We start from the raw sequence: 23,072 nt of genomic DNA on the forward strand, positions 1-23,072 counted from the left end.
TGTGTGGTGCGAGTTTTGCATTGTAGTATACCCTTGATAGCGCATCGACAATAGTCTACACTTTCTCGCAAGAGCACTCGACTCCACTTTCTCAATAGTCGATGTAAATTCTTCCTTCCAGCGGCCGCAGCATTTGTCCCATCGCCTTCCCATACGAACTCACAAGCAGCTTCAACCCCTCAACATCACAGACGATCGCCCGTTCCTCGGTCGTGAAGTTCAACACAACAAGCGCCATTTTCCCCTCACACCTCTTCCGATAGATAAACAGCTCCTTGCCCTCCGGATCCACCAGCTCAAACGAGCCATACACGAAAACATCTCTATGCTCTTTCCGCAAGCGGAGTACTTGCTTATAAAACGAAAGCACACTCCCCTCATCCTTCTCCTGCACCGCCGCATTGATACTACCATACTCGTCATGCACCCTCATCCATGGCTTTCCCGTCGAAAATCCACTGTTGGTACTGTCATCCCATTGAAAAGGCAACCGCGCATGATCCCTAGCCATGCGCTGTAAACCCCTCTTTATCCTTTCTTTACGCGTAGGATCCGTCCCGTTCTCCGCTAAACGCACAGCTTCGGCCCAGTAATTCTGGCTCTCGACGTCTTTGTACTCTGTTTTTATATCCCAGGATGACGGCGCGTTGATCATACCGATTTCCTGGCCTTGGAACAGGAACAAACTGCCCGATTGACCGATTAGCCACAAAGCGAGTAGTTTGCCGCTGGCGACTCGCCATTCGGGTGCGTCGTTGGCGAAGCGGGAGATACTGCGGCCGTTGTCGTGATTTTCGTTGAAGACGGTTGTCCATGCATCTGTACCCTCGATGAAACATTGCCATTTCTCTACTATGCGCTTCATTCCTGGTAGTGTCCAAGTAGCGTAGTCGTACTTGTTGTCAGAGCCTGGTGGGCCTTGCCCGAGGTGCGTGATGTCGAATTGGAAAACCATGTCTAGTTCCTTTTGTGCGGCGCTGATGTAGGGGAGAACAGAGGAGGGGTCGGGACATAAGGAGAGTTCGCCGACTGTTACGAGGGGTTGGTTGTCGTAGGTGCGGTAGTGGGAGAGGACGGTATGATTCATTTCTTTGATGAACTCGTGGATCCGGGGTCCGTTGCACCACATTTGTGCGGCGGGTTGGATGGAGCTGGTTGGGTCGGTGATGGGCGCGTCTGCGAAAGGGAGGACTTTGGAATACTTGTTTACGGTGTCTACGCGGAAGCCGTCGATGCCTTTGTCGAGCCAGAAGCGCATTGCTGAGTCGTATATCGCCTGCCGGCAGTCTTCGTTTTCCCAGTTTAGGTCTGGCTGGGACTTGTCATAGAGATGGAGGTAGTACTCTTTTGTGTGCTCATCCCAAGTCCAGGTTCCACCGGCGAAATATGAGCGATAGTTGGTGGGCGGCATGCGGTTGCCTTGTTCGTTGTAGCGTGCTGGCTGCCAGAAGTACCAGTCTCTTTTCGGATTATCTCTGGAACTCCTGCTTTCCTGGAACCAATGGTGCTGATCACTCGTATGGTTTACAACTAGGTCGAGGATGATCTTCATATCGTTATCGTGGCAGGCTTTGATGAGTTTCTCTACATCCTTGACAGTGCCGTACGGTGCATAAACGCCTTCATAGTCGGAAACATCGTAGCCCTGTCATAGTGAGGTGTGAGGTCAGCGACGTTCTATATATCCCGTACATCGTGTTCCTCACCATATCAATCTGCGGTGAGTCGAACATGGGCGAAAGCCATACCACATCTACACCAAGGGACGCGATGTAGCTGGTCTTCTCAAGGATACCCGGGATATCTCCCCAACCATCGCCATCACTGTCCTTGAAAGATGCCGGGTAGATTTGATAAAATGTTGCTTCCTTCCACCACACGCGTTTGTGGTAAGAGAGGTCCACGTGTGGTGACATGATAGTTGACGGACAAATTATGTGTACTGAGCTTGGGGTATCAGTGACTGTAAGACTTGGTGGATGCAGGCTATCCGTAAGCGGGTATGATCCATGGATTGATGGGAAGTTACTGGTGGAAGCCAGGCAGTAGCAAGATGATGACCGTTTGGTGTACGGAGTGGGAGGTGAAGGAGAGAAGTCGTTACGGGCTCGAGTAAACTACACTTTGGTCTGTACTCCGTCCCAATGATCATCGTCATGCAGTCCATTTTAATAGTCACTCTCATTCGTCGTTTTGGTGACTACTTGTAAACGGTTGGCACCCTGGTGCGAGTCGTGTTAGCCCCGCAATGTGGCGTCCGTGTTCCTTCCGTGTTGCTTCCGCATCGCCTCCGCCTTGGCTCCGCGAAAATCTATTGGTACGCCGAACCACCATAGGCCATCCGCGTCGCTTCTGATCATTCGGCAACAAAAGAGCTCGTAATTACGAGAAATTTGGCGTTCTCTGGTGCTGTTGGGTTAATTTTGGGCGTAGTATGAGTGATTTTCATACCGAAGCTGGGGCACCATGGGGAGGTACGAGGTGCTGGGCCCTCGCTAACCCGCATCAAAGGCAGCCCTGTTCTGACCATGATCATCTGTGCTCGGAGATGGTTATAAGCCTGTCACGCCTCCACAATAATATGGCATCGATTCCAGTCTCTTTCACCCGAGCTGCGACTCATTGCGACAATGACAGACAAGGACTTTGAGCAACCTACGGCGACACAGCTCGCAGCGCCCAATGAGGAGGCGCAACATGCAGCTGACGATGAGAAATCTATGAGCCTCGTTCAGGCGATCAGACTTTACCCAAAAGCCGTTGGTTGGTCAGTCGTTTTGTCGAGTGCCCTGATCATGGAAGGCTACGATCTCGCATTGCTGGGGAGTTTATACGGCAGCCCTCAGTTCAATCGCAAGTACGGAATTCTCAACGCTGCTACTGGCAAGTACAGTGTTCAAGCCAGTTGGCAAAGCGCACTGTGAGTATCAATGGAACGTTACCCGAGGTTCGGTTGTGGCTGATACCGTCAGATCCAATGGCGCACGAGCTGGCGAGGTCATCGGTCTTGTCATCAACGGCTTCGTTAGCGAGCGGTATGGGTATCGGAAGACCATGATAGGTGCCCTGATATCGATGACTGCTTTCATCTTTATCCTGTTCTTTGCGCCCAATGTTCAGACTCTGGTCATCGGCGAAGTCTTCTGCGGGATCCCGTGGGGCATGTTTCAGACCCTCACAACGCAGTATGCATCGGAAGTTGCACCTGTACGTCTGAGGCCGATTCTGACCACGTTCGTCAACATGTAAGCATTTGCATTCACTTTCCCCGAGACCGAATGCTAATGACCTTCCAGGTGCTGGGTGATGGGGCAATTCATAGCTGCAGGTGTAAATCGCGGTTGCGTCCAGCGTTCAGACGAATGGGCGTATCGCATTCCGTTTGCTGTGCAATGGGTCTGGCCTATACCGATCATGGTTGGTGTCTTTCTCGCACCTGAAAGTCCCTGGTGGCATGTTCGCAGAGGCGACAAGGCAGGCGCCAAAGCTGCATTGCTTCGTCTGACCTCGCCAGACAAGGACCCGAACTTCAACGCCGACGAGACCATTGCCATGATTGAGCATACCAACGAAATGGAGAAGAACATGTCGGAAGGGACCCGATGGACGGACCTGTTCAAGGGAACAGATCTCCGACGAACCGAGATCGTATGCTTCACCTGGATTGCTCAGACAATCTGCGGGACCAACATCATGGGCTACTTGTCAGTATTGGACGTGAAGTCAGTAGGAACTTTGGGCTAACATCAAGTAGCGCATACTTTATGCAGAAGGCGGGTCTCCCCACCGTACAATCTTTCAACATGTCGATGATCTCACTCGCCCTTGGCCTCGTCGGTACTGCTGGCTCGTGGTACCTCATGCAGAAGTTCGGTCGACGAACGATCCATTTCTCCGGCGGCTGCACACTCTTCATCATCCTGATAATCGTTGGATCATGCTCTTTTGCCGGTACCCAAGCTTCCAATTGGGCTATTGGCGCGGTGTTGATCCTCTTCGTCTTCGTTTACGACTTCACGATCGGTCCAGTGACATACTCAATCGTATCGGAGATGTCATCCACAAGATTGAAGGCCAAGACGATCGTACTCGCGCGAGCGCTGTACAATATCTCGAATATTGTGGTCAACGTATTGACAAACTACCAGCTTGGAGATGCCAACTGGGCCTGGGGAGCGAAGACGGCGTTTTTCTGGGCAGGTACTTGCGGATGCGTTGTAGTGTGGGTGTACTTCAGGCTCCCAGAACCAAAGGGCCGGACATATGGAGAGCTAGATATGTTATTCGAGCAGAGGGTCAGCGCAAGGAAGTTTGCTAGCACGCAGGTCGACCCGTACGGGCATGGGCGCGTCGCGGATGAGAAGGCTGCTGTGGGCTCGGAATGGAAGGAGTGAGAATAGCCATAATTGCGGTGCTAATGTAATAGTGCTACGCGTCTCAAACGTCGATGAGCTATGTTCGTAGATGGTTGTTCGTGTTGGCGATGTCTTGCCTCTTCAGTGACGCGCATCTGCTTAGAGATTAGTGTGTTGACTTGACGTAAGCAGCCTCGGCATCACGCGACGCGTCTGACCAGCCCGCGGGCTACCTCGGGCTGCGGCCACTCCACACCACGCCTCCTCACATCTCTAATCAACATCATGAACCCCACGTAGACACTCGAGCTTGATGCAAAACACCGTGTCTAGAACAGTCTACCGGAAACAAGTTGCAAAGGCATGTGACCCGTGTCGCCGCCGCAAAACCAAGTGCAATGGCGCGCAGCCTTGCGCAGGATGTTTATCGGCAAAACTAGCTTGCACCTTCAATGCACCACGGGGTCAAGGAGGTCGCACAGGTCCCAGGGCTAACGTACTCAACGAATTGAGAGCGATACCCCATAACGATGCCGACGTCTTCGACCCACAGGATGCTGCACCGACCGCGGTCGTTACCGCCGCTGTGGAATTGACAAGGGATGTCTTCAAAACGTTGGTCGACGTCTACGAGGAGCGCATATACAGGATAGTAGCTCTCATACCAGCCGAAAGACTGCGAGAAGAGTTCATGCGAATGCAGACTTCGCCGACATCTCGACAGCTCATATATGCCTTTTGCGCATACATGGCAAACTTTGCGGAAGCCTCCACTAATGCCAATTGCGGATCTACACAGTCTTCACAAACGGACTCACAAATCTACTACTTAGACCATACCTTGCTCTCGCTGCAGCGAGATAGGATTACGCAGCTTGATCATCGATCAGTTTATACCTCCTTCTTTCTATACGGAGCTTACGCTGGCCGAGGCGACTATCGTCAAGCATGGTTCTACTTGAGAGAAGCAACAACCTTGTTTATGATGCTCAAAGACGAGGACAGGGATTGGTTCGACATGAAGACAAGGACACGGCTGTTTTGGATTCTGGTAGTGTCAGAAAGGTACGCTGAATACTTCCCGTCTTTCCTACGTCTGTTCCCCCACTTCGATGCATCGTGGTCCATCATATGCACTTCCGACTTCATGATATCATTTGTCCCTTTCTCGTCTATCTAAACCCACCTATGAGCGGAGACAGCGACGATTCGCAGTACCCATGGGCATCGTAATGAGTGTATTGCTTACTAGTTGTTAGAGCGCATGGCGTTCGTAGGAATCGGCCCATCACACTATCTGTCACTTCCTCAAGCTACCCACTCGATGGTCATGATGATCTTGGCTTGCTCCACCTCGCATCAGTCTTCCGACCGCTCGATGAAGTCTTTTTCGCAGTGTGGAACGGTGCTGCGCAAAACTGCAGTAAAGAGTGGTTAATCCAGCTCGAGAACGATGTTCGCACCGCGCTGCCCACTGATCTCGAACTTTCGAACGAAGAGATTGCAAATGTTCGCATATCGCAATTCTGGCTACAGATCAAACTGTGGGAGCTGTTTCCCCGCTTCGGGTTTCTCTCTACAGAGTCTGTCTACGATTGCTTGACATTCAGATACCCCATTCTGGTTGGCAAAGACTTGACCATTCTCTCAATGAAGCTACCCGTTCAGAGTCTGCAGATACATGGCGTGGGCATGGTACGTCATTCAGCCGCACACTTGTCTCATTGCTAACAACATTAGACGGAAAAGGTATTCGACATAGCCTGCGCTTTAGCGGACGTTCTTCATTTCGTGCCTCGGTCTGCATCACATACCGAGCTCAGCCCCTCAGATTACTTGACCCAGTTGATGCTGTTGATAGCAAAGCTACCAGGCGGCTCTTCTAAGTTCATACCTTTGCTGCTAGCCAAAGTCAATGAACTACTTCCCGATCTGCTGGAGCACGTATGCGAAGCGATCCAAATGCCCGTCCCCACTAATCGCAACCCCATGAGCCCGGATACACGATTTGTATATGAAGAGGAGGTTGGTAGAGGCCTTCACGCAGACTTGAGGAGAACATTGTAGCGGGATGGAAGAAAGATGCATTCGAAAACTGCAATCGGGACAAGCCAGACTGGGTCTCACAAACATAATCAACCGTAGGACGACGGACACAACCCCGAAGTACTACTTCATTCACCAATCTACCTAATGAGTACCGACCGGTCTGGACTACCCAGCGACCAGCGCCAGGACAGCCGGCCATCGACAACACTCGAACCCAAACTCAAACCCAAGCAGGACACCCTGACCATCCCAACGACCAGCGTCAAGATGGCCCACCGCCAACCACAACCCCACCGGCATGGCGACCAGCGCTCATGCGAACCTCGGCCTCAGAGCCCGCCGGCGAGAGATCGCACCCTCGATGTCGCCATCAATCACCGTCTCCAGCCCACCACCAGGGCCACACACGAAGATGAGCTCGCTGCTCAGGCGATTGTATCTTGTGTCCCTCTTGGACACCACTGTGGCCTCTGGCTGCTTGTACATCCAGGGAGGTCGCTCGCCAGGGTGATCCCTCGTGTATGTGAAGGCCCGCTCCAGTTTCGTCGTCTGACTCTCATGAGTGAACCAGCGGACAAGCGGAACGGCAACGGCGAGGAAAACGGCGACGAAGGACCAGAAGAGCGCGGCGCGGAGGAATTGCCAAACGAGATCTATCTCGTATCCCTTTCGGCGGCGGAAGGTTTCGTGCCAGTCTGTGAAGCCCGACCCAGGCACGTCTGGATCGAAGCGGCATCGGTCGAAGAAGAGGTCGAGGAGGCGGCCGAAGGTGTTTTCCCAGAATGGGTCGTTTAGGCCCGCCAGCAGGCCAAACGACACCATCATGTAGGTGTTGTGGGCTTGTCGGAAGGAGACCGACAGAGAGAGTCGGTGGATGAGGACGTGGCCTAGGGCCCAAGAGAAGAGGGTGCCGATGGCGATGCGTAGCTCATTTGAGCTCGCGGCGAAGATGGTGATGAGCACCAGGCTCAGGAAGATGCGCAGCTTGTTCTGCGGGGACAGCATTGTTGCTGTTGTGGTGGTGATGATGGTGATGATGGTGGGAAGAGGAAACTTGGAAATGTCTTGAAATTGAGCAGGTGTGGTATTTGCTAAAGAGTAAGAGTTGGAGGTGGATGAGCGTTTTATATAGTACTGGCTTCTGCGCGAAGATGAGACGGTTGACAATAGCTACTATTGTTACAATAGGTACGTATCCGCCTTCACCTCTACTTGCTACAATGCCGACTGAACAATAGCGGACTCATGAAAATCTCGCCTTCACCCCGGAACGCCAAAAAAAAATCAGGATAACAAGAAGCTGACAAAAGACAGGGGTCTCGATGTGCCTCGCCTTCACCTTCACCCCAGCGTCACGTAGACCCCAGGAACACACATGTACGCTGCTCACATCAAGACGCGCACCCATGTATGCCTCAAACTTCACCACCAACTACCACACCGTCGCCCAAACCTCATCGTATACCCCAACCTCCCCACTAATAATCACTATACCTCCTCTTCGACAGCGCACTCACCCTCGACACCCTTCTACTCGTCTCATCAAGCCCCTCCCCCTCAACAAACAACCGATTATGCACTATCCAATCCTCAAACTCCTGCTCCCTCGTCTCTTCATCTGGATCAATCCAATCCCCCATCTCACTTCCTTCCATAGTCGTATCGCTCATCCTGTTCACGACACCATCGCGTGAGTGTGAGACCGGAGAACTGGATTGCTCGCGCCAGTGGTGCGGGAGGGGGCTTCTTCCACGCCCGTCGTCGTTGGCGGCGTCGATGGCGCTGGGATCGAGACGTTGGATTTGAGACTTTTTGTACTCGTGCGCTGTCTCTGCGAGGGTCTTTGCACTGACGCCGGTGCTGTTGTTGTTGTTGGTCTTCCAGTTTCGTGGCAGCGTGTATGAGAAGGCTGAGCGTATGCCGCTTGGCTTGCGGCGGAGGGAGCCGCCTACACGGCTGAGCCAGGTTTTGGGGCTGGCGTCTTTGGAGTCTGAGGCTGCCTCCGCGGGTGGGGGTGTGGCGAAGGGAGAGCTACGGGGTAGCTCTTCTCCGCTGGGATATTGCATTAGGTGGCAGGAGTGGTTGATGAGTGCGGGTTCTACGCCGTTGGGGAGCTGTTCGTAGGTGGACATGCCGATGCGTACGCCGCGTTTGCGGCCGAGGGAGAAGAACCGTGTGGGGCCTGTGAAGGGGAGGTGCTGGGCCGGCGTAGGTGTCGTGGGCTCGATATGTGACTGGTTGGTGTCGGACTCAGGCTGTTCGTTTCGTTGTGCGGTCTGGCGTACTGCTTTCTTCTTGTCCTTGCGTTCCTGGTGGCGCTTCCGAATCTATCGATTTGTTAGTATGTGGACTTCTTGGACAACGGTTCAAGGATGTCTCTAGACAGTAGAGGCGGTATAGATGTAACCGATGTCCTCGAATGATGAAAGCTCGATATGATACTTACTGTACCGATCAAACCCATCTTGGGCATACTGGGCAAACGCCTCACGAAGTCTTTGCCGTTGGAGATCAAGGATGAGGGTGCAAAGGAAATCAACGGACGTCCCTGAGTACAGCTGTCAAGTGCAACATCAATATGTCCACCGACGGCTTGTGAAGTTTGGTTCCGTGGGTGGGGACGCCGCGAACCAGAGGATGTGATTGATCGAGGGTCCATGGACATGTCATACTGTTCACCCCAACACATCATCAGCACGGTGGAGATGCACTTTTTACGTTTTAATTACTCTGGCTCTTGAAATTTTCTTCCACGGTAATCGTGTAACCATTCGCAAACTCTTAAACTCAATGCAACTCGGTGGCTGCAACGCTCATATGCAGAACCCAAACTCATTTTTCATCTCGATATGCTACTGCTGACGCTGTACATGAAGTGCTATCCCTGATAATTCCACGGGCTTGGATTTCCACGTGACAGCGGGCGAAGGTAATCCACTGTCAACGTTTGACTGTCCGGAATTGAAGGGAATGGGTCTGTAGGCCGTGATTGAAATGAACCACGACCACCGCGAGCACCAAGCATGCCCCGACCGCTTAGACTGTGAACGCTACCACGGGAAGAGAAACTACCGCGACTACCGCGACCAACAGGAGAAGAAGCAATACTTATGTGAGCGGCTTGCGGTTCCTGGATTGACACATGATCTGACGCCTCGTCCCGACTTGTAGCTTTGAGATCAAGCTTCGCTATGATGGCAATGCGCTCAAGACTTGCGATCTGCTTGCGAAATTCGTTCCGCTCATGCTCATATATGCCCGCTATCTCTTTAAGCTGGCTCGAATTCCTAGCTGCTGCGTCTTTTACTGCGTTCTTGTAGGAATGTCGAAGTTTATCCAGATGTTGCTTTTCTTCCGCCCGTAGTTCTGTCAGCGAGTCGTGGATGTCGTGTTTCTCAGGCATGAAGACCATCAGTAGGTTTCTCTTGTTATGTATCCGTATTTGCTCATTGAGATGATTGACAAGAACATTTCTTGTCTGTGCCTCTGCTGCGAACCTTGTTTTCGCTTGCTCAACTTGCATCTCCTCTTTGCGATTATTGGTGATGATAGCTTGCTCGCAGGCCGAGATAGCGTCGTTAATGGCCTTCGTAAGATGAAGTTTCTGATCCGCTGTGAGGGTCGTCGCAGTAGTAGCCGTAGGCTCCTAGGTGTAACGTTAGTCCAAGCACCGTCGAGCAAACCGAAATACCAGTATGTACCAGTTGAAGCTTGTCCGTCAGCTCATCAAGCCCATCGCTGCGATTCAGACACTCGTTGATCATACCATCGGCAAGAGCGACGAATCCTTCCTTCATGTCCTTGAGTACACCGAGTTCGATCGCATTGCCTTGCTTTAAGCCCGCGATGATGGCGTCCGACGACATATTGGGTTGGCGCGACAGTCGCAGGCGTCGCCGCAATATTGATTTCGGTTGGCGTTGTGGTCGTGTTGTGTTGGTCGGAGTCAGAGAGCCTTCCAAAAAGAGCAGGAGCGACTAGCGCGAAACCACCAGGCCAGCGGTGAAGGTGAGCGTAAAGACGAAGACTAGCGATTTTGGCATTCTGCACTTGGAAAGCTCACATGATTCTGAAAACGCCATCTTCTGCTATGTATCCTCATTAGGATGTTGTATTTCGCGAACTCCGGTCTTTTGCCCCTCAGGTCATGTCAGGTCCGTCGCTAATGTGTCGAGCACACACCCGTCCATCTTAATCCTCGAGCGAGATGCCCAGAATTGATGCGAGGCGCTCGAGACTGTCCTCTCGTATGTCTAGGCATTCCTCGATACTATCATATGACTTTGTAGCGACTTCGGTCCGCTTTTCATAATGCTTTTTGTCGGAATCTAACTCTGAAACAACCAATTCGCGAGACGCCGCAATGTGTTTGCGCTCTTCAGTCACCCCAGAGAATAGACTGAAGTAACTTACTGAAACGGCAAGAACTGCTGCTAGGCCTTTGATTGACTCAGACCTCTCATCGAGCATTTTTGACCGTTCCATTATGAGAGTAAGGCTCTTCAATTGGAGACCTATATCAGCTTGCCGACGATCAATCGCATCGGTAGTCTCTTGCTTGAGTCGGGCTAGATTAAGCGACTTCTCGACTTTACAGCGACGGATGGCTGCTTTGATGATGACTTTGATCTGACGCTGTTGGCCCACAGAGATGATTGTAGCTGTAGAGGTAGCGGCCGAAGCGCCCTAAGCCCAGAGGTCAGTCACTGTTGCAAGTCTGAAGAGAGAGAAACATACGGGTGAGTTTCCCAACTCGCTCATCAAACCACTGCGGCGGTGCAGGCCCGCCAATGCTGCACCGTTACCGATCTGAGTGCGAAACGACGTGACAATTGAAGGTGCACGCGCCGCGGTCTAAGAGTAAGATGCCGGAGTAGGCGACTTGACAGCCAGAGCCGGGCCGGTAGGACTAAGCCTCATCTCGCCAACTACTCGCTCATTCTTCATCTTCTCCGCTATACCACTCAAGCCCTCAATCAACTTTTTGAAAGCCTTCAGCTGCCTCAAGTAGACCTCTTTGGCTTTGGCCAATCCATCAGCCCGCGCAGCTCTCACATCCACCTTCCCCATCTTGACCGCCCTGAACATATCCGTAATAAGCACCCTGTCATGTGCATGTTCCGCAAGCAAAGCGTTGTGAACCAGATTCACGGCTTGGTTCGTGGGCAGGCGGATGTAGAGTGCTTCTCTCTTTTCGAAGGCGACTTCTTGGGCTTTGACTCGGGCGTGCTGTTCGTCCAGGAAAAGTCTTTGGGCTTCGAATGCTGCGTCGATGGCGTTGATAGCGTCTTTCCACTCGGAGTGGCTGATCTGAATGGCTTGGATGCAGAAGTAGATGTTGTCGCGCATCGGCATTGGGAGGTGTGCGTAGGCTTCTGCTGCCGGGATTTCGAACGCGTCGTAGTTCTCCTAGAATGACAATGTCAGTCTGAGTCTTGAGTGTTTTCCGTAGCTGACATGTATCTCGTACCTCTCCGCCCTCAAGATCACTCGACACCTCGACGCTGTTGTGCTCCTCGTCCGGCATTGCGGTGGCGCTCTGGAGCGTCGACATCGTTTCGCTCTTATGAGTTTCGTGTTTGATGTCGCGCTGCTACGGTAGGCTGTAGAGTGCGGTCAAGAAATTGCAAAGTTGGAGGTTGCTTCTAGAAGTGGAAGGAGCCCACTAGCGCGAGACGCGGGTTCATCGATGAAAGTGAAGACGGAAACCAGGAGCCTCATCGTTTCCCGTATAGCCAGCGCGCAGCTAGTCAATCTTTCTCCGTGCTCTTTCTCACACCAGCTTTCGTGCCAATGCATGTTCGTTTGAGTAAGTCATCGTAACACTGTCTTGTATGAGGCATAAGCATAACGTTAAATGAGCGAGTAGAGCATAAAAAGGAAAAACGCAACTAAAGTGAGACTTTGGTGAAGAAGTAGACCTATAGGAAAAGACTGAAGCAGGCATACTACCCTCCCAGCTTCGAGGTGAGAGAGCCCCGTATACTCACCTACAAAGAAAAGTGGTGAGATACCAACACCGTCATCGTAAGCCATGTAGTTAGCATGAGACGAAAGGAAAGCCGAACAATCAAGACGACATCGAACCGAGAACGACCTGACCATATCAATCGAAGACCTATTATCCACCCACCTCAACCACGCCACAAGAAAAGCCACTTCGGACTTCGTGTTTCAAAGTCGTTAGATGGAGTTGCAATAGGAATACTCGTACATGCAATCGAAAATGCTCTAACCCAGCACCTACGTGTGTCTACCTCAGCCGAAAATGGTCATAGTCTGATCATACAAAATCCCGGTCCTTCGCCAAACCTGAATCCACAAGAACGCTAGAATGGCTACCGCAATACCCCTCTTACTCTCATTGTCCCAGAATCTATACCCTGAGGAGCTTAGCCGCGTAGTCGACAATCAAGCTCTCACTGGGGAAGCTCATCTCCTCGAGCTTCTGGGCATATGGTGTGGGCACCTCGGCACCAGTGACACGGGCAGGGGGCGCCTCCAAGTAGTCGAAGGCGTACTCGCAGGTAAGCGCCATAATCTCAGACGCGACACCGAAGGATGGGAAGCCAGACTCTACGCAGAGCATGTGGCCGGTCTTCTTGACGGACTTGACAATGGCCTCGACGTCGAGGGGCTTGATGGAGCGCAGGTTGATGACTTCGGCTTCGACGCCGTACTTGGACTTGAGTTGTTCGGCGGCGACGAGGGATTGGCCGACGCAGCGGGAGAGGGTGACGATGGTGAGGTCCTTGCCGGGGCGCTCGATCTTGGCCTTTCCGAACTGGGGGTCTGTTAGTATGAAAGTAGAGTGGGATGATGGTGGGGTATCTTACGGGAATGACGAAGTCGTCTCTCTGGGCCTCCTCGCTCATGGGGAAGGAAAGACCGTACAGAAGTCTGTGGGTGTTAGTACACAGTCTCTTGTCTTGCGACTGTTGTGACCTACTCGTTCTCGAGAACCACGACCGGGTTGGGGTCGCGGATAGCAGCCTTCAAAAGACCCTTGGCATCCTCGGCGCTGTATGGGGAAACGACCTTAAGTCCAGGAATGCTTCCGTACCAGGCAGTGTAATCTTGCGAATGCTGAGCAGCGACACCGGACGCGAAACCGTTGGGACCACGGAAGGTGATGTTGCAGGGCTGGATACCACCGGACATGTAGTGGGTCTTTGCGGCGGAGTTGATAATCTGGTCAATGGCCTGCATGGCGAAGTTGAAGGTCATGAACTCGCACTGTCGTCGCTGTCAGAATTGCTTTTTGGGTCATGATGGCTGAGGAACTCACAATGGGGTGGAGACCGGCGAGCGCAGCACCGACGGTCAGACCGGCGAAACCTGACTCTGTGATGGGAGAGTCGATTACCCTCTTCTCACCAAAGCGGTCGAGCAGGCCCTTTGTGACCTTGTAGCTGTGGCTCAGTCAGCACCGTCCATTGATATTCCGTTGTGTATAGCCTGCGATGTATTCTCTGCCCAATTGGACCCTCCTCTTTCTTATCGCAGATCTGACATCTCTCTTCTTCATGGTGGGACGTACGCTCCGTTGTATTGCGCGACTTCCTCTCCGAGCACGAAAACCTTGTCGTTGCGCTCCATCTCCTCGGCCATGGCCTCATTGAGCGCCTCTCGCACTGTCATCTCCTTCTGGCCCGACGCATATCCTCTCCTCGCAATTGACGGTGTAATGGCTGCGGCGCGGAAAGCTGGTCGGAAGGCGGGCGCTGGCCGCGACGCCGAGACGAGGCGGGAGGTGGGTCGGAGGAGCCTTGAAGCAGCCATTGTGGGGTGTGTGTGAGGGTGAAGGTGTGGTGAGGAAGTGCCGTGGGCGAGTGATGGCCGCTGAGGCTTGTGGTGGTTGCTGGGGCTTGCTGGACAATTTCTTGATGCGAAGATCCGAGTCGTTGGGGCCGGCGCTAGGCAAAGCTCTCGAGCAGGGACCACACTATAGCGAGAACACCCGACGTGCGTCTGGATGGTCCCTGGATGGTCCGCCCCAACAACGTCGCTTTCACCAGACAATCAACCTTTTCATATTGCATCTACTGGATAGTGATTTAATAGTCGCGTGCAAATTGTACGATAATGATCCAGACATTCAGATGACGATTACTACTTCTATTCTCTATAGCACCACATTTCGCGTTACCATGACCGTCCCTAGACCGTGCCCTACTTCAAAATATTACAGTATATATGCGCGTCTCCAATGCGCGTGATGCAAATGCCAGGAGATGATGCTCCTATATCGAAGGAATAACTCGCAGACCAGCAAGGTCCTAGATGCGAAGAGAAGTCTAATGCAAAGGGCGAGAATTGAAAACTTATGCGTCGGCGGGTTTCCTGCCAACCATGAGGTACATGGGTGTGAAGAGCTTCTCCCTGCCACCAGCAACAAGGCAGTCGGCTGCGAGGGCAAGACTGTCGGCAGTCTTTTGGGTACCCCTGGGAGCGAGACCGATCATCTCAAGACCACCGACGAACTTGTGGATGAGGCCACGTCCGACCTTGGTCATGCGAAGGATGGTGGGGATGTCGCCAATGGTGCTGATGTACTTCAGCTGGCCAGAGAGTGGCCAGTACCATGGGTATGGGTCGTCCCTGTCTGCCAGATCCTCGTTGTGCTCCATCACGAAGCCGGCCTTCTTCATGGCATCGAGCGCGACCTCAATCTTCTCCATGTTCGAGATACCGTCACCGATCTCGATTCCGAGACGAATCTCGCGGTGGTGGGGGTTGTCGTTGTCATACTTGTCGGTCATGAGCCACTCGTAAACACCGAAGACACCGCCGGGCTTGAGAACGCGGAAGATCTCGCTGTAGATGCCCTCGAGCGACGGTGCGTGGACAGTGGCCTCGATGGCGTAGACGGCATCGAAAGAGTTGTCGGGGAAAGACATTTGCTACCAGGAGTTAGTGAGGGACACTCGGGGTGTGAGGGTATATCGTACCATGAAGTCACCCTTGGTGAACTTGAGCTTGTCTGATAGACCCTCCTTCTCAGCGTAGGCAGTGGCACGCTCAATCTGGTAGTCGTTGTTGTTCAATCCAACGACGTTGACACCGGCGAACTTGACAATCTCACGGGCGGGTCCACCGACACCGCAGCCAACATCCAAGACGCGCATGTTGTCCTGGAGGTTCATCTTGTGGGCGAGGTAGTGCTCGTGGCGGGCAATGGCCTTGTAGAAAGACTCGCCATATGCGTAGCGGGCGAAGTGGAAAGACTGTCCCCAGCCGTACTCGTACAGGTCGGTTGCGAGGTTGTAGTAGTGTCTTGTGAGGGTAGCGTATTCATCTCGTCGTTCCTGGGTCTGTTAGTAAACACGGTATACAACAATGCCACATATGCGTACCTTGCGGGTCTCCTCGGTCTCGTCGCCAGCGGCCTTGTTGTCCCAATGCTTGAAGTACTCGTCGACAGCGGCTTGCTGGGCAGCCTTGTCCTTTTGCAACATGGCAGTCATGCCACCGCGAGCCTTTGCAGACTTGCCGTGCATGGCCTTGTTGAACTCGGCATCGCGAGAATGGTCTTCCTTTTCGAGCGCAATGGGAGACATGATGGGTATTAAGAGTGATATGGGGTTATGCGGGGAGTGAAGTGAATGAAACGGATAGTAGAATAAACAATTCGAAGAGGACAGGACCCTGAAACTTTATAAAGACGACCCCGGAGAGGAAAGAGCGGTATGGGTAGGAGATTGGGACTTGAATTTCTTAGGGGGTAACTGGCGTCGCCCAATCACGACCGACTCTGTACGCGGCCCTGGTCAACAGCGCTAGCGGTCGGTCGTCGCCACCCGAGCGCGTGAAAGCCAAGACCGTAAGAGGCGTATAGCGTAGTGCCTGGATTTCTACCGTCACTCCCATACCATCTGTCGCAACAACCACCGCGCCCCACTACGCGTACTCGACGTCCCCAGATTCGCTCGGCGGAGTCGCGAGATTACATTCAAAACTCAGCCACTGTCGCACACCCTACACAGCAGGCCTTACCATGCCGCCGCAAATCAAGAGCGACCTGAACCGTACGTCATGTCTTTTTCCACTGCGCGTAGCATACACTAACTTTTGTAGGATCGGGTTGGGAAACTACCGACTTTCCGTCCGTCTGCGAGAAATGCCTGCCGGATAGCACCTATGTGCAGATGCTGAAGGAGGACTACGGCGCAGAGTGCAAGATCTGCACGCGACCCTTCACCATCTTCCGCTGGAAGGCCGACCGCACCGCGCGACAAAAGCGAACCAACATCTGCCTCACATGCGCCCGCCTCAAGAACTGCTGCCAGCACTGCATGCTCGATTTATCATTCGGTCTGCCCATCGTGGTTCGTGATGCTGCGCTGAAGATGGTGGCGCCCGGCCCACAGAGCGACATCAACCGACAGTACTATGCGCAAGAGCACGAGAGAGAGATCGAAGAGGGACGTGGAGCGATGGAGGCATACGAGAAGACGGACGAGAAGGCGCGCGACCTACTCAAGCGTTTGGCGCAGAGTGAGCCCTACTACAAGAAGCAGCGACGGATAGAGGCTGAGGAGGGCGAGAGTGGGCAAAAGGCGTTACCCGCGCCAGGCGGAGGCGGCGCAGGAGGCGAGAGCAGTCACGTTCCTGGACCGATCAGAACCCGAGATTCACGGGGTACGCCTGCGCGAGGAGGCATGAGGCCTGGAAGAGGAGGTCGTATGGGCGGCGCATCCGCGGAGCCAAACCCGCAAGACTGGCTGCCACCTTCGGACCCTAATGTCGCATCGCTTTTCGTTACGGGTGTGGAAGACGACCTTCCCGAGCACGAGCTCCGCAAACACTTTTCACAATACGGCCAGCTTCGGTCGCTGGTATGCTCACATCGGGCGCATTGCGCATACGTCAACTTTGTCAAGCGGGAAGACGCTGAGACAGCAGCGGGAACACTGAAGGGCAAGGTGGTTATTAAAGGCTGTCCTATGCGCGTCACTTGGGGCAAGCCGAAGCAGTTAGACAGCTTGGACCAGAACGTCAGAATGCAGTACGCGAAGGAAGGAAGGCAAGTAGCTGGCTCATCACGACGGGCTGCTGCTTCTCAAGCTGCCATTGAGGCCGCACCACAGAACAGTCTGGACAGCATGGTCGTTGCACCACCCCCGGGAGCGGACGACGATGTCCAGTACGCCAGCTTGGCCGGAAACTAGGTCTTTATTTCTTGCATTGGGTCGGCGTTTTGGACTGTATGGGTATCATGATTCATTCGATGTGCATAAAAGCCTAGGAGGAACAGCATTTTGTGCCTCCCAATGTACTCTTTCCCTTGCCCTTTTTGATATCCTCGTTGTCGCCTCGCTCGGTATGCTCGTGTATCCGTAGTTCTGCCTGCGTTAGCTATCCAGCCCTTATACAATCATGCAAGAGGCATACTGTAGCTTTCGCCCTCTGGGTCCGCTGCTTGCCCTTGAACCACGTTTTCTCGTAGGAACTTGGCCACTTCCTCGGCGTGAACTAATGACGATTGCAACTCCTCGCTTCCAATTCGCAGGTTGCGGTTCGCCTCGAACTTGTTACGGGCTTCGGTGCGGGCGGCGAAGAGGGTGTTCATGTCGCCTGTGCTGTGTGAGCGCGGGAAGTAGGTCAATGTCGCTTTTCGTACCTTGGAAGGCGATGCGCGCGGATCGCAGCAGATTCCGGTATGCAACTAGCGCCATCTTGTGTAGAGTCGGGGCGGTGTGTATGTAGTGAATCGAAGCGTGTGAAGAACGACCAGTTCCGCTCGGAACTTCCGCGAGGAAAGTTGTCACACGTGACATCGTTCCCGCCAGGGTCCCCCCGGCTGGCGATCCGACACCCGCTGACGTCGCGCAGCTGAAAGTGGTCCACACACGAGCAACGCTTCGGTGGCCTCAACGGTAGAAATCTAGCTCCCACACCGGGCTGCGATCTACCAGAGCCAACATGGTGTCCTTCTGGCCTTGGAAGGTACGTCGAATCTAACTACGCGCTAATACGCTTGCTGACTGTGACAGGGTAGCGAAGATGCCGCCTCGTTCGAGAGGACGCTCAACACTCTTACTGGCAAGATCAACAGGGCCGCTGCGCGCAATGACAAACAGAAGCAGCTCTCGCGACGCGCTCGCGTCATGTGGACGCTGTATACCGGCTTCGCGTATATTCTGGTCGCGGTCGTGCTCACTTTCGTAACGGGCTGGCAGAATTGGGGTCCCATTGAGGGAAGTGTGGTGGCTGGCGGGCCTGTCTTGTATGTCCATCGTCATCGCAGCAATGAACATATCTAACCCTCCAGGATCTACGGCCTCCGCTACGCGCTCATGAGCTACTTCGACTACCGCATCCGCAACACTGAAGCCTACCTCAAGAAGCTGAACAAGGAACGCGACGCTACCATCGAGCGCCTCAAGGAGGCCACCAAGTACAACTCGACCCAGCAATTACTCGAGAAATATGGCGCCTCGCCCAAACAACCCGAGCAGCCACAACAAGGCAACTCTCCAGGTCGCACAAAGTCCCAAGGCCCCCAGAAGCCAGCGCCGCCGCCAGGTCCCCGCACTGGCATGCCTCCTCCCCCAACGGCAAACATCCAGCGACCCCAGCCCCAGCAACTCCCGCATACCCCGCAGAAACCCCCTTCGAACGTCTCGTCCCCTCAGGGCCCATCCCTGCCACAGCAACTGCCCCCACCAGAAGCCCCAGGCGCTGAATTCGCACCAAACGCCTTCAACACTGGTGCCGTCGATCTAACTAAACAATACACCGCCGATTCCCCTGCAGCCTTCACACAAACCCACTGGTACGACCGCATCCTCGACGCTCTCCTTGGCGAAGACGAAACACAGGCTAAGAACCGCTTTGTCTTGATCTGTTCTGAGTGCCGACTTGTGAACGGGCAAGCGCCGCCCGGTGCACGTACGCTTGAAGATGTTGGGAGGTGGAGATGTGGTGGGTGCAGTGCGTGGAATGGGAAGGAGAAACCGCGGGAAGATGATGTTACGAGGCTTGTTAGGGATTGGGAGGCTGAGAGGAAGGCGAAGGATAGGCTGAGTGGAGATGGGGTTGTGAAGGAGATGGAGCAGGTGGAGGTGGAGGATGAGGGTGTGGTTGTTGAGGCTGAGGCGGACAGTAGTGGTGAGGATACGCCCCCGCCCAGTCGGAATACCAGGAGTAAATCCAAGGGAAGGGGGAAGAAGTAAGGAGGGGTTGGTAGGCATGGGCGTCTAGGTGTGCCGGGATGGCATCAAAAAGGTGCGAACAAGGGGGGTTATGTATACTAGATATTGCTATGGCTTACAACATTATAGTAAGCATCCCTAGAAGACATCCAGGATTTAAAGATTTCAAACCGTCTCAACTTTTTTCCTTAGTTGTAGCACGTGCACCGCTGGTCGTGTATAAATACCTCTCCTCAGTCACTCCCTTCTAGTTTCTTAACAGTCACCCCTTATTCGAACTTTTCCAAAAATGAGTAATGTCTGTATGATGGCATCCGGCTCCTTCCGCGCCTCTCCATCATCTTCTCCAAGACTCCTTACGCCCGCTATCATGGGCTGTGCTTCTGCCTCCGCTTCTTCCTCCGGGTTTTTCCAAAAAACTGTCTTGATCTTATGCCATGGTGTGCGCTTCCTGCGCCTCTACATCATTCTATCCAAAAATTTGCCTCACTGGGATATGTGTGGTGCGTTCTGTCCTGTGCTCCTTCATCATCTTTACCAAAAACAAGTCTGGATAGAACCATGGTGTGCGCTCTTTCTGCGCCTCTTCAGTATCTTCTCCAAAACAAACTGGGTTCACCCAAATGGTGTGCGCTTCCTCCTGCGTCTTCTCAAAACACCATCATCTACCCAAAAACACCATCCAAGCGTTTGATGGTCCTGGCGACTGTCCTGTCTTTTCGAAAACACGATGATCACCACGACATGTCTCCATTTCGGGAACGACTAAAAACATATCACTATGGACGCCATGGCTGTGGGAAGAGTCGAGAAATTGTAGTCGAAGATGACGATGGCCGGTCGAGAAACTTACCCGAAAAGCACGAATGACTTGTCGCTGTTGTCCAAAGCTGTAGACAGATGAAGCATGTGGTGTCCAAAACTTCCGGGAATCACTGGCATGGCTGAGAAGCAGTCAAATTACGCCTGAGATATGCCATGAGCTGTGCCTGTCTGTCCCAAAGAATTAAGCAATTCCAACATGGAGTGAAAAACGAAATTCTGAAGCACTTATGTGTCAGCCTGGCGGATATATAAACCTCACCGCGTCCTCTGGCTTCTTGTCTTCTACACTCCACAGCATTCTATGTTTTTTAACAAAAAATGCAGGTACACTGCCCGATGGCGTGTGCTCCTGCCCTCTCTTCCTGAATTTTACCAAAACCTCGTGGACAACATGGCATGGTGCGCGCTTCTCCTTCCGTGGACTTCTAAAACACGCGTCAATACAATCGATGTGCGTGTGTGTCGCTCCGGAAACGAAAGATTATGGGAAGAGTTTCATGTGCTCGTCCTTCTCTTCTTCAACTTCCAAAAACCGACACCGAAGGGACATGTGAGAACTCGTTCTTCCACAAACATTCCGGCACGATTTGGGATCTTTCTGCCTCATTCCTGGTTCTACAACACATCAAAGATCCGAGAAGTGCCTGAAATAGTCGAAATGGGCAGTGCTTGGCGCGTGGGTGGTGTATAAAAGCCTCGTCTTCGCTGGCTCTTCTTGTCTTCTTTATCCCACACTTCCGGTTCTCTTTACCAAAATGTACCCGCCGTCAACTCATGGTGGTCTCCTGCCTCCTTAGTTCTCAAAAACCCCACGCAAGCTAACTATGTGCGGTTGTGGTCCACCATAACTGCTACCTTATTCGCTGTGAGCGGTGCTTGGTGGATACTTGGAGTATAAAAACTTTCTTCGCCGGGCCTTCCTGTCTTCATTATTCTACACTCTTCTTCGATTCCTTATAAAAGGCCTGGAACATCTTGTAATAGTGGTCTCCTGCCTCCTCGGTCTCAAAATGCCTAGACCATTCCGCCATGTGTGGGTGTGGTCCACCAAAACCGCCGCCGTACAGTTTATGAACGGTGCTTGATGGATACTTGGAACATAAAAACCTCGTCTTTGCCGGGCCTTCCTGTCTTCATCATCTCGCACACCTCTGTTGTTTTTCCAAAATCGATACTCCTTCGCTTCATGGTGTTCGCCTGCCTCCTCGGTCTCAAAATGCCGCGCCCATTTAGCCATGTGTGGCTTTGGTCCACCAAAGCGCCTACGAACATCCTGAATGTTGTCCTACCTGCTGGCCTCTGAAATTCCGTTTGATTGTCTTTTATGGCCGTCTGGACACTTGTAAACACTGTAAATCGGAGATGCACGCGGCTATGCTCACAAAACATGGGGAGAGTGATACATGTTCTGGACTTGCGAAACGCACGAAAGCAATACCGATGACTGCGCTAGTGGTTTGGTGGTGTATAAAACACTGCTCTGCTGCTGTCCTTCCTACTTCTTTATCACAACACCTTCTGTTCCTTGCTTCAAAAATAACGTACGCGCAGTGGATGTCTGCCTCCTCCTCTTTCCAACCAAAACTCCGACCCATTCATTGCATGAGTGCGCTCTTCCTCCTTAAAGCTCACCGTAGAGCTGTTATGGTGTCTGTCTCCTGCCAGCCCCGAAGGTCACCAAAATTAAACAGGCTCCAGAAAATGATTGCTCAAGATTTATTACGTGCCGTTCATGGGTCTTCCGCTTCTTCTCTTCCCTCACAAAAGAGTTTCGATCATGGCACATGGTCCCCAGGCTGTTTGAGCTGGGGAGCATGTATATAAACACCTCCTGGGCTGGGGTTTCTTACTTCTTTATCCCTACAGCTCCTTGCACTTCACTTCAAAAGCAGTGCGCAACTTTTTCATGTCTCTGGCTCTGCGGTTCCGCTGTTACATTATCGAAAAGCCCCGTAAGAAAGTTTTATGGGAAAGCTCCTCTGTCTCTGCTCTTGCATTACCGAATGATGCTTTCGTCGTGCGCATGAGCTGGTCTCTGCGTCTCAACACTCACATTATCAAAACATCATCTCTTCGTATTCATGAACTGATTTCAGTCTTTCCGATCTTGTTGCAACAGCAAAACAAAAACCAGGTTGCAGCACATTCATGAGCTTCTCTCCGCGCCTCTGCGTTCGCATTACAAGGTCCAAACTCACAATCTTTATGGAACATGAGAGCGACGGTTTCTCAAAACACGACAGGGCTTTTGGATGCTCTCTGCTGTGACTAGGTACCTTACAATCTCTTATATACCACAACATGTGACATGACGAGGGAGATCTCAGACTTTCGCATTTCCACGCTTGTTTGACTCAGGAAGTTGCGTATAAAAGCTCCTCCTCGCTGCCCCGTCCTTATCTTCTACCCATCAATCACTAAAGCGATGTTCTCCAAAATAAAGTTCGTTACGCTGCATGTGCGGCGTCTCCCCTCCTCTTCGACCCAGCACCTCAAAAGCCAGTCTTGTTTTGCCTATGGAAACGGCGTTGCGCTCTCGAAAACGATCCATCTCCAGTCTATGCTGTCTGCTTGAAGGTCTGGAAGAAGCTTCTTAAAGGATTGGGCCTTCACCCGATGTTTGAAAACGCTACTGCCCTCACGAATGAGAGAAATCGCAAGGATGATATATTGAAAACGCTAAGAA

General features: G+C 52.7%; 11 protein-coding genes across 11 annotated transcripts; 3 read left to right on the forward strand and 8 right to left on the reverse strand.

The window, feature by feature from the left end:
• Positions 1–91: 91 nt before the first annotated feature.
• On the reverse strand, positions 92–1,916 carry J4E90_000307 (uncharacterized protein; the record flags this gene model as incomplete). The annotated part of the gene is made up of 2 exons (XM_051429903.1): positions 92–1,645; positions 1,707–1,916. 2 exons carry the CDS (start codon positions 1,914–1,916, stop codon positions 92–94), a joined length of 1,764 nt encoding a protein of 587 aa, XP_051295390.1.
• Positions 1,917–2,630: 714 nt separating this feature from the next.
• On the forward strand, positions 2,631–4,394 carry J4E90_000308 (uncharacterized protein; the record flags this gene model as incomplete). The annotated part of the gene is made up of 4 exons (XM_051429904.1): positions 2,631–2,920; positions 2,973–3,245; positions 3,297–3,704; positions 3,755–4,394. 4 exons carry the CDS (start codon positions 2,631–2,633, stop codon positions 4,392–4,394), a joined length of 1,611 nt encoding a protein of 536 aa, XP_051295391.1.
• Positions 4,395–6,716: 2,322 nt separating this feature from the next.
• J4E90_000309 (uncharacterized protein) lies at positions 6,717–7,409 on the reverse strand (the record flags this gene model as incomplete). The annotated part of the gene is made up of 1 exon (XM_051429905.1): positions 6,717–7,409. One exon carries the CDS (start codon positions 7,407–7,409, stop codon positions 6,717–6,719), a length of 693 nt encoding a protein of 230 aa, XP_051295392.1.
• Positions 7,410–7,882: 473 nt separating this feature from the next.
• Positions 7,883–8,877, reverse strand: J4E90_000310 (uncharacterized protein; the record flags this gene model as incomplete). The annotated part of the gene is made up of 2 exons (XM_051429906.1): positions 7,883–8,731; positions 8,851–8,877. 2 exons carry the CDS (start codon positions 8,875–8,877, stop codon positions 7,883–7,885), a joined length of 876 nt encoding a protein of 291 aa, XP_051295393.1.
• Positions 8,878–9,282: 405 nt separating this feature from the next.
• On the reverse strand, positions 9,283–10,270 carry J4E90_000311 (uncharacterized protein; the record flags this gene model as incomplete). The annotated part of the gene is made up of 2 exons (XM_051429907.1): positions 9,283–10,050; positions 10,106–10,270. 2 exons carry the CDS (start codon positions 10,268–10,270, stop codon positions 9,283–9,285), a joined length of 933 nt encoding a protein of 310 aa, XP_051295394.1.
• Positions 10,271–11,258: 988 nt separating this feature from the next.
• J4E90_000312 (uncharacterized protein) lies at positions 11,259–11,931 on the reverse strand (the record flags this gene model as incomplete). The annotated part of the gene is made up of 2 exons (XM_051429908.1): positions 11,259–11,813; positions 11,875–11,931. The coding sequence occupies 2 exons, from the start codon at positions 11,929–11,931 to the stop codon at positions 11,259–11,261; spliced, it is 612 nt and encodes a 203-aa protein (XP_051295395.1).
• An 849-nt stretch (positions 11,932–12,780) lies between these two features.
• PDB1 (pyruvate dehydrogenase E1, beta subunit) lies at positions 12,781–14,186 on the reverse strand (the record flags this gene model as incomplete). The annotated part of the gene is made up of 5 exons (XM_051429909.1): positions 12,781–13,188; positions 13,241–13,304; positions 13,354–13,640; positions 13,693–13,816; positions 13,945–14,186. The coding sequence occupies 5 exons, from the start codon at positions 14,184–14,186 to the stop codon at positions 12,781–12,783; spliced, it is 1,125 nt and encodes a 374-aa protein (XP_051295396.1).
• Positions 14,187–14,728: 542 nt separating this feature from the next.
• Positions 14,729–15,964, reverse strand: ERG6_1 (Delta(24)-sterol C-methyltransferase; the record flags this gene model as incomplete). Its single annotated transcript, XM_051429910.1, has 3 exons — positions 14,729–15,307; positions 15,356–15,712; positions 15,761–15,964. The coding sequence occupies 3 exons, from the start codon at positions 15,962–15,964 to the stop codon at positions 14,729–14,731; spliced, it is 1,140 nt and encodes a 379-aa protein (XP_051295397.1).
• A 437-nt stretch (positions 15,965–16,401) lies between these two features.
• On the forward strand, positions 16,402–17,575 carry SLT11 (Pre-mRNA-splicing factor slt11; the record flags this gene model as incomplete). The annotated part of the gene is made up of 2 exons (XM_051429911.1): positions 16,402–16,432; positions 16,482–17,575. 2 exons carry the CDS (start codon positions 16,402–16,404, stop codon positions 17,573–17,575), a joined length of 1,125 nt encoding a protein of 374 aa, XP_051295398.1.
• A 73-nt stretch (positions 17,576–17,648) lies between these two features.
• On the reverse strand, positions 17,649–18,082 carry MZM1 (Mitochondrial zinc maintenance protein 1, mitochondrial; the record flags this gene model as incomplete). The annotated part of the gene is made up of 3 exons (XM_051429912.1): positions 17,649–17,749; positions 17,799–17,981; positions 18,028–18,082. 3 exons carry the CDS (start codon positions 18,080–18,082, stop codon positions 17,649–17,651), a joined length of 339 nt encoding a protein of 112 aa, XP_051295399.1.
• Positions 18,083–18,329: 247 nt separating this feature from the next.
• Positions 18,330–19,582, forward strand: J4E90_000317 (uncharacterized protein; the record flags this gene model as incomplete). Its single annotated transcript, XM_051429913.1, has 3 exons — positions 18,330–18,353; positions 18,401–18,633; positions 18,679–19,582. The coding sequence occupies 3 exons, from the start codon at positions 18,330–18,332 to the stop codon at positions 19,580–19,582; spliced, it is 1,161 nt and encodes a 386-aa protein (XP_051295400.1).
• Positions 19,583–23,072: the final 3,490 nt, after the last annotated feature.

The sequence above is a fragment of the Alternaria incomplexa genome (assembly GCF_024043165.1).
Source record: "Alternaria incomplexa strain BMP 0042 chromosome Unknown scaffold_1, whole genome shotgun sequence".
NCBI lineage: Eukaryota > Fungi > Ascomycota > Dothideomycetes > Pleosporales > Pleosporaceae > Alternaria > Alternaria incomplexa.